Genomic DNA, 10044 nt, shown 5'->3' on the forward strand with positions numbered 1-10044 from the left:
GCTTGTAAATATAGCAAATGATGATTAAATTATGAGTTTTCTAATCATAGATTTCAACAAATTCTTATACAAACAAGTACATGTAAATTATGGTATGAGAAAATCAAGAAATACAACATGTACTAAATTAAACCAAGGTTTTTAGGAATTATTGAAATATTAAGGAAAAAAATAAACCTTTTTTATAGATATATGAAAAGCTTGTCTCTTGATATAATATTCCATTTCCGTATTCATTTGTTTAGCTTCCTCCAATATTTTATAAAATATTTATTTCAAACTTCTTATGTTTTATTAAATATCAACTATGTTTTCTTCATAATTTTGATTTGCACTTTCTTTTAAACAAATTGGAGTCACTTGTTATTATTTTATAATGCAAGTCTCACATTTTAAGTATGTTTAAACTACCAAAGTCACAACTTTTTTATGACGAGGATTCCAATGCCTCATGTCTTTCATACCTCGTATTTTATATCTTTATTTTCAAAGTCTAAATTATCGATCTGAACCATTCAACACGATATCCATATTAAAATATGATTAGGGATGAAATTTTATAATTTTTGAATAGTTAAGAAACAATGATTTTGTACACCTGTCTTAAAAAATAGTAAAAAAAATTTCAAAAATTATAAAATTTCATCTTCATGCGCATTTTAGTATAAATATTATGTTGAGCGGTTCGGATTAATAATTTGGACTTTAAAAATTAAGATATAAAATATGAGATATGAAAGACATAAGGCATTGGAACCTCTTTTTTTTATTAGCAAATTTCCCATGATCTTTAACTACAAATCTCTAGCTTAATCATTCCTGCCATAATTTATTATAAGACACCTAACAATATTAGAGCTACAAATATGTGCCCACCGTAATATTAAAAAAAGATCATAATATTCTATATATTAGAACTTAACTAGATTCATATTTAGATTGGTATTTAACGATGAACTAATTGATACTTGAATAAAGTATGATGATGTTTTCACAGTGTTCAGTGACGGAAATTGAAGCAAATAAATGTGAAGGCTTATATAATATTTGTCTCAATTAAATTGAAACAATAATAATAATTTTATAATATAATCATAGTAAAATCTTCATAACAACAATTCCTTTAACAGTTGAACATAAGAATAAGAACAAACTTTCCAGAGCTTTTTAATAAATTATCCAACAAATACCGGCCCAAATTAAATCAATTTCTCAACACGGACAGCCGAATAATTTTCAAGAGATTTTGGGCCGGAAGGGCCTGTGTCATATTACTAGACTCGTAGTGGCTAGAAAGAAAAGGGGGAGATTGTTTATTTTATAATTAAAAATTGCAAAGTAGGAAGCAGGAACTAACCACAAAACGACTAAAAAAGCGGGCCCCAGATTTCCGTTACGCGGTCGGTACCCCTGAGTCCACATTTTCTGAGGTAACAGAATAATTGAGTTTATATCATCACCGTCAGATCAAAATTTGGTGAAATTAATGCACGAAATCTCTTTAAAATTCGTGCGATAACAGATCGAACAGTCTGCACTAAACTCAAATTTGCTGTTACCTCAGATGATATTAGTTCGGTACCCAAAACACCTCACCTTCTTCACCCCACTCGACTCACCAGTCGATAGTCGCCGCCTCTCTCTAATTTTCCCGCTCTCCCCTCTCCCCTCTCCCGTCTCTCCAAAATGGATTCTGACAATCGCAGCGCACCCGCGCACCAACCCACCTCTCCACCAAAGCCCGTACATATCTCCACCGACTCCGATAAGGAGCAGACCTTACCTCCTCTTACTCGAATCCCCAATTGCCCCTCCGAGTTGCCGCCTCCGATGCTTTCCCCTCCGCCTCCACCTCCGCCTCCTCCTCCAGCGCCACAACCTCAGTCTACAACAGAGCTGTCCTCATCCTCCTCTCCGCCTCTATCGCCGGGCTCAGCTGCAGAGGAGGCGGTGCAGTCTGGCGTGGGCATCCAGGTTCCTTTGGAGGATCGAGTGAAGGGGCCGTGGTCGCCTGAGGAGGATGCTATCTTGAGCCGGTTGGTGATGAAGTTTGGGGCACGAAATTGGAGCACGATAGCAAGAGGCATCCCTGGCCGATCGGGGAAGTCGTGCCGCCTCAGATGGTGTAACCAGCTTGACCCCTATGTCAAGCGAAAACCTTTCACTGGTATGCTGCATTCCTTTCTCTCATTCTCAGGTTTTTCTTCAATTTACATTGGTTTATTATTGCTGGAATGGCAGGTTCTGTTTCTCTCGTGTATGTTGCTTTCCGTTTAGAAATTTCGTTGGTATCATGTTTGATAGTTTTTGAATTGGTGGTATCAAGAATCTGTTAGTGCGTCTTTCAATAATGTGACGAGATATTGTAGTGCTAAAGTGCCAACACTTCTTCAAGGGGATGGGTTGCATCAGTATTAGTTTATTTGGATTGGATAGTTTGCTGTATCTGCTTGTTGTTTATATTCATGTAGGAGTATGAGTGACAGAGTAATTTTGCTATCTACTAAAATTGAGATTTGTCTTAGGATCTAGGTTTGTGATCCTATTGTTAGATTCATTATATAAACAGCTCCAATGCAAATGGTGGAAGATTTCGTTTGTGTTTGATTTTTACTGCAAACTTCTAATATGATAGGCTATATGTGTTTTATGAAGTTGAGATTCTTTATATTATACTTAGAGTGAGTCTATGGTACTATGCATATCACGGGTTGTTACCGTGCTACGGCTCTATATTCGAGTTTTCAAATCCTAATGGTCGATCCAAACCGTTCATCTTGTTCTCCATATTAATATATGTTTGGAGACCAAATTTTACATTTTTTGAAATTTTTTTACTATTTTTTTAGATATTTAGAAAATCACTTGATCTGAAAATTCTGGACCATCCAAAAACAGTGATTTTCAATAAATCTAAAAAAATAGTAAAAAAATTTCAAAAAATGTAAAATTTGGTCTCCAAACATATATTAATATGGAGAACAAGATGAACGGTTCGGATCAACCGTTAGGATTTGAAAACTCGAATATAGAGCCATAGCACGGTAACAAATCGTAATATGCATAGTACCATAGACTCACTCTTATACTTGTTATGAACTATAACAATGTTTGGTAGGTAGCATTCATATGCACTAGTAACCTCCTTCTTCATTTTCATTCAATATCAGTTTAAAAGGACAAATGGGGGGAAACGAGTTCATTTTTACACAGGCAAATACAGTAGATAATGATCATACCAACCATTTCAGGTTTGACACCGTGCTCTCATCCTAGACAAACTGATGTGTGTCTACTCCCTAAATTTGAAATTGGCAAGAATCATGTGAGATTTTGCACAACCAATTGTAACTGAAATTTCGATATATCATTGCACGTTTATATATAGAGTAAAGGTCGCTTGACAACTATTCATTTTGACTCTTTAAGAATTGATGTCATTTTACTTAATGTCAAAGTTGATTTCCTAAGGGTTCGTCATATACCATATTGATTTTTAAGTTTCTTGATTGTTTCTGGATTTGCAAATACCGATAGCATGTTTGGTATTTTTGAATTAGAGGAATGTTAGAATAAGTTTGTGCCGCTGTGAGTCTGCAAATCATGTCAGAGTATATGATTGTATATGCAGAGACTTCTCTAGTTGATGGATTATTGGAACTTGTGATATATTTCATTTTTTTACTAGTTAAATTCATATTGTAAATTTTCATGTATACGTAGAAATATGTTATCTGATATTGCTGGTTAGTCAGCTTTTTCGGATTTTAGATATCTGATCCTACTATTAGGTTGGTCATTATATTCTATCTAGTTGAATATTTTATTGCTTATATTGTGAACTTTTTTGTAGATGTTGAATTTATATTGTAATATTACTGCTTAGTACAGTTCAGCTTTTCTTTTTGGATCTAGATATCAGATCCTGTGTTAGGTTTGTCATCTTTAGTCTTCCATTGGTGAACATTATTTTTGGTTTATTAGGAACTTTGCAGTATTAATTATATCATATCTAGTTATATTTTGTATATGTAAGATGATTATGAGCTATAGGAGTACTTCAGCATTCAGTATTACACACATTTTGGAGTCCGATCCTTTCCATTTTTCATCTAGAAGCAATTGCAAGGGCAAAATGTGAATGGAAAATTCCAGCTTATCTTATCTACAGCAGCAGTATGGTTAATAAGTACAATGAAAAAAGTATGGTCGGTACAGGGAGGAGAGCAATGACCGATTTTGCCCGATCATGTAAAGAGATAAAAAGGTCAATGTATGGCTGTGTGTTTGTTGATGTGTATTCATGTAGAATTGGATCAGTTGACGACTAACTATTTATTTTGACAACTGATTTTGATTTGCACCATACATATCTGAAACAGTATAGGTTACAGTTGCCATTTATAGGATTTGTAGGGTGCCTGTAAATTTTTACATGGGAAGTTGTTTTTTCGTCTGCAAAAGAAGTTAGCATAATATGAACTCTTCTTTTGAAAAAAATTAATTAATTAATATGAACTAATTTTAGATCAGTCTTCTTTGGAGACCCCTAATCTTTACTTGTGGTTCAATGAGTTCACTTCCTTTACTAGATATGCTAATGCAGCACTACATCAGCACCTGCTATGTGCCTTGTCAACGGCCTTTTGAACCAAGACCAATGGTGTGAACATGGTTTGTATTTGCTAAGGGGCTCAATTGAACCAAGTCCAATAGTTCAGTTGCTGACAACAACTAAAATTTTAGAGGCCAAATCGAACTAAGTGCAGTAGTTTAGGAGCCAAAAAATACTGTCGTTGCTTCTTGATATGAACCCTTAGATTTTTTTTTTTTTTTTTTTTTAAATGCTTGATGCATGGAAATTTATTAAAAATTTGGATACGTATGGATTTGATTGTCAAGATAGATAGTTACATCAGCCTATCTTTGCATATCTAATGCATAACTGCATAAAAAATATATTTTTCATCAAGCTCTCAACAGGTCATTATAATTGGGATGATTATAGAGCTTAAGGGACTTCCATTTGTATCAGTACACATGCTATGTTCTCATGTTTAAATTTATATCTGCTCGAAAAGATAATGAACAGCAATAATTGATGTGCAATATTGTCATTCACTTTATCTGATATCATTTCATTACTAAATCAAATGACTTCAATTTGACACTTTATATACCGTGCATTGAAGAACATTTCTCCTACTATTAAGTTTTGATAATTTGGCAATTATCTTTATGTTTCATATAATTGCAATTTATCCATTTTTTTTTTGTACCGGTGGACCTAATCTAATTTAATATTTTTTTTGTTCCTTTGTTATAGAGGAAGAAGACCGCATCATAATTGCCGCCCATGGCATCCACGGCAACAAGTGGGCTGTGATTGCAAGGCTTCTAGAAGGCAGAACAGACAACGCCATAAAAAACCATTGGAATTCCACCCTCAGGCGCCGCTGTTACATGGTTAACCCGTACAGGTCCTCTTCATCCGAATCTGTTATTCCCATGGACAGCAGGTTTAGCATGCCTAATAACCCGACACCTCTGCCCTCTGACAACATATATATCTGTGAACCCAATATCAAAAGGGAGGAAATCGGTTCTGAAAACGGTTCTTCTTCTGAAAATGACAAGGAACCGGTACATGTCATAGATAGCACTCCCCAGCCTGAACTTCATCAGGATCCACCTTACCTGTACCGACCTGTTGCCAGAGTGAGCGCATTCAGACCATATAACCACCACTGTGCACCGGCCATAAAGCCAATTGGCATCGGGTGTACCATTTCTGAAGATGGGTCGGTTGAGCAGCAGGTTCCATCTAAATGTGCGTACGGGTGCTGTACCAGTGATAGCAGGAATGAAAACGAGGGTTACAAAAAGAGGTCCTTAATGGGTCCGGACTTTATGGATTATGAGGAAGCCACACCAATAATGAGTCATGAGCTGGCGTCAGTTATGTCAGATATAAGCAGCATTGCGTGGATTAAGAGTGGATTGCAAAGTGGAATTACCAGTAGTCTGATGCAACCTGTATTGCCAACTGGCGGGATAAATACTGTCTGAAATCGGGATGCTGAGTTTCTTTCTGAGACAGCTTCTAATATTTCTCTCTCTATTGTTATATGCTGAACCAGTTTTGTACTATAGTATGTCATTTAGAACTGCTGCCCTTAAAAAGGCAATAAGCATAGTACATATCAAAATTAGTGAGTGCATGGAATCTTGTTTAATTATCTCCCTTTCGCTCTCCTTTTTTGTTTGTTTTAAAACGGTAATCACATCTCTCTCTCTCTTTTGTCATATCTTTTGTATTGACATGTGGCACTGCTATTAGGTCTCATTGTTTTTTTTTATGCCAAATCTGTAGCATGTAAAGTGTTTGGTTATTTGTGCTAGGTTTCTATAGCTCATAGTAAAGTCCGTATCTTGTTTAAAAAAGAGTCGGTCTTGATACTTCTCTAGGGAAAGCGCATTATTTGGGTTAAATTGTTGTTAGGTGATGCTATTATTCTCATCACTTTGACTTTCCTCTTGCAAAATTTGGCTAGTCTGTTTAACCCGAACTGCACACAAAATTATTGTCGTCTTTAATTTAATTCCTATACAAACATTGATGAGTCGGGTCATTTTGTTGAAAGTATCATGCCTATGTTGTGTCCATTTTCTTGCTAAAAGTAGAGACCAAGGAATGAATGGTAAGGGATTAGGGAATCTTTTGCTGTTTTGTATGTATCTAATTTCTTTTCTTGAGAGTCTGGAAAAAGACGCTGGGATTCTGAAAGTTTTGTTGGGTTCTCTCTTTTCTTACAACTTTTTGCTTTTTCCAAGTGTACTTGTACCCTTCCCTATTCATTTCCTTTTTTATGAAACTCCCTATTCATTCTGTCGTCAACACGACAATGCTACCGTCCACTAGTACTCTTGTTGAAGGGAATCATGATGATTCATGACAATTATTAAACCAAACAAAAAAATGTACTGTTTACTGCCTTTTTTTACGAAGTTTTTCTTTAATTGAGAGCTTTTTATCCAACTTTGTTGAAAAAGTTCCACCTGACTGGGGGTGTTCATTGGGTCCGGTTTAATCGATTTTGAATCGATCTTTGAAATCTCTCTATTGAGTAAGCATAATAAAATTTCTTTCTTTATTAAGTAAGCATGTCGAGTTGCTTTAAAAAAACAATAGGGTATTGAAAAAAAAGAAATATTCAATACTTGGTTTTTCAAAATCCGTTGGTATTTATATGTCTCTCTTCTTCTTTTTTGTTTTGTTTGATCCCTATGTTTTTTTTATTCTTCACTACACTACAGATGTATTATTGTTATCATTTCTTTTATCTATCGATTCCTTCCGGGTAGAGACAAATTCTTCCAAAGTATCCTTTTCTATTTTTTGTTAAACTTCCTAAAAAAAACTTGTTCCTTTGACAATCGCTCTCTTGTACAAGGGAGAAAATGATAAATAGCATTATTTTATGCACCAGTTGTACATTGATTTTTCTATTTATTTATTTTTTTGGTTGGGGGGGGGGGGGAGAGATGGTGGCATTAGAGGCAAGAATTAGGATGCAGAAGTTATATATAAATTTCTCTGGACATCACACAAGGAACAAGTATAGTGACAAATGAATTATTCGGGTTCATTTCGGCAAGATTAAAAATTCGTGATTCGAAATTATTCGGATTAGAATTCTCAGTCCTACAAGAGAGCAAAAAAAAAATTATGAGAAAAATTCAGAAAAAATTCGCGAATAATTTATAAAATTAAGGGAAAATCCGTAAAATTCATGAATTATTAGGGTATATTTCGATCAAAGTTCGGTCAATCGAATAATTCGGCGTTCGATTCAGCATCACCAAAAAAAGAATTATTCGTGAATCTTGTGACTATGGGAACAAGTATTTCTTTGTTACTGTAAAGTGGAGCCCATTACTTTATGGCTCAAATTTAATTCCAAACTGAATTCAATCCGGTGTGTATTTAAAATGTAGAGACCCTTTTTTAGATTCGTACTAGGTTAAAATAACGGTCAGAATCCACTAATTTTAGGATATGTTTGGTTGAAATTAGAATAGATTATTTGAAAATAGCTTATTCGGTGTTTAGTTGGATTAAAATAGCTACAATATGAAATTCAATTTTTTTGTCTTATTAGAATAAGTTATTTCTAAGAGTTTTGAAGTTTGATATTCTAATTAATAAGACAAACGATAATTATTCTTGATTTGACTATTATAGCTATTTTTATTTTACAATCAAACATACCTCAATGAACTGTGGATTTATGATACCGTCATTGTTCCGAATTAATTCATCACACGAGATTAGTTGTTTCATTTCTTTACACTCGCTTTAATTAATTCAAAAGCTGCATTCGATACGCTATTGTTGCTTCATGGATTTCATGGCCAAGACATAAATGCAATTGCACAAGAATACAAATTCCATCATATGCCTTGCCAAATGAACTAAGTGCAATATGGCTGTGTTTTAGACAAAATTATACAAGTATATATGCTTATTTGATATGCTAGAGATATGCAAATCCATACATGATAAATGCAACATTATTAGCTAACAACTCTTGCTTGTTAAATATTCCTTTTTTATTCAACCAATCATTTATTACATCCATGTTCAGAGCACATTGATGCGCCATAATCAATCTGTAATTCGGGCTCCAAGTGATAACCTTTTTTTGGAGCAACTTATTATATTGCATGCATAACATGTCTTTTATATCTAGATGTTCAACACAATGGAGTAGAACTAGGGTGTTCTTAAGCTCAAGTCTAAAATTCACCGAATATGCTTTAAATGACGAATCTGAACTGTTAAAACCCGTTTACCTTACGAGTGATGCGTCTACATGTGAAAATTTTAAACATTTGAATTAATTTAATATAAAGTCAAGCGGTCAAAATTAGAATGTTAATAAATTAATTTTAATGCATTCATTTTTTTAATTTTTTTAACACTTGACTCTATGCAAAATTAAAAAAATTTACATGCAGACGCATCACTCGTAAGGTAGACGGATTTCAATGGTTTGAATTCGTCATTTGAAACCAATCTGATGAGTTTAGACTTGAGTTCACCAAAAGAGTTTGGTGAACTTAAGAACACCCTAGTTCTACTCAACACAATGATATATAACTTTTCAATCAGGACAGATCTTAATTCAAATCAACAAGTACTTGGATATCTTTATCGTTTTAATAAAATAAATTATGTACATTAAAATTTTATTTTATTTTATTTTTATTTTAAATTATATAGTTTAGTCTCCTCATAAAATATTAAATACGTGCTCGTAACTTAGTACGTAGTAATTAAGACGAACTTTAAACTCGGCTAGTATCATAACAAACTGAGTACTCGAACTTAATTTTAAACGAACTGAGCCAGCCTGTTAATAACTCATTTGACTTGTAAGCTGAGTATAGACTACAAATCAGAAATGAATTTCATTTTTTTTTTTTTTTGCAACGAGTTTTATCTCTAAATACGCACAAAGAAGAATAATGAAAGAGTCAGCAACTATTTCTTTTTTCTTGTAACGAGCTTAGTCGTCACGAGTCGAGCTAAACAAGTTAGATTATGAATTTTTCTGAACCAATCTTCCAGTGACATCAGCCGTAGGAAGTATGGACCAATTCTCAGATGTGTATAGGGGTGTCAATGGCACCTTTTATCTGTTTATTCTACCTGTACTGTATTTAATAAGACGGATATGGATAAGATTCTTTTTTTTAATAAATTTATCGGGTACACATACGGGTACGGATAAAGGTTTTTTCATTATCTAAACAGATAAGGGTATAGATAAAGTATATTTTGTACCCGTTACCCGATCGTGTAATTATACAAAAAAAATTTGTATATATTATATATAAGTATATATTAATAAGCATTGAAAAGAGTACTTTAATTGGTGTACTTGTGCTTAGCATGATCAGAATTTTTTTTAATAAAAATATAAAATACTATATATGTGTGAATTATGAATGTATATATTTTAATGTTTTATTTAATAA

The 10044-nt window shown here is 33.7% G+C and overlaps 1 protein-coding gene across 1 annotated transcript; it reads left to right on the forward strand.

Annotated features, from left to right (window-relative positions):
* The first annotated feature begins 1617 nt into the window (after positions 1–1617).
* Positions 1618–6237, forward strand: LOC144573084 (transcription factor MYB1-like). Its single transcript, XM_078322775.1, has 2 exons — positions 1618–2167; positions 5327–6237. The coding sequence occupies exons 1-2, from the start codon at positions 1687–1689 to the stop codon at positions 6067–6069; spliced, it is 1224 nt and encodes a 407-aa protein (XP_078178901.1). The 5' UTR covers positions 1618–1686; the 3' UTR covers positions 6070–6237.
* Positions 6238–10044: the final 3807 nt, after the last annotated feature.

This window comes from Carex rostrata, chromosome 2 (assembly GCF_964058835.1).
Source record: "Carex rostrata chromosome 2, lpCarRost1.2, whole genome shotgun sequence".
NCBI lineage: Eukaryota > Viridiplantae > Streptophyta > Magnoliopsida > Poales > Cyperaceae > Carex > Carex rostrata.

Coding starts and splice junctions, on each gene's coding strand:
- LOC144573084 (XM_078322775.1), top strand. CDS start 1,687: ATGGATTCTGACAATCGCAGCGCACCCGCGCACCAACCCACCTCTCCA. Junction 2,168..5,326: donor CAAGCGAAAACCTTTCACTG/GTATGCTGCATT, acceptor CCTTTGTTATAG/AGGAAGAAGACCGCATCATA.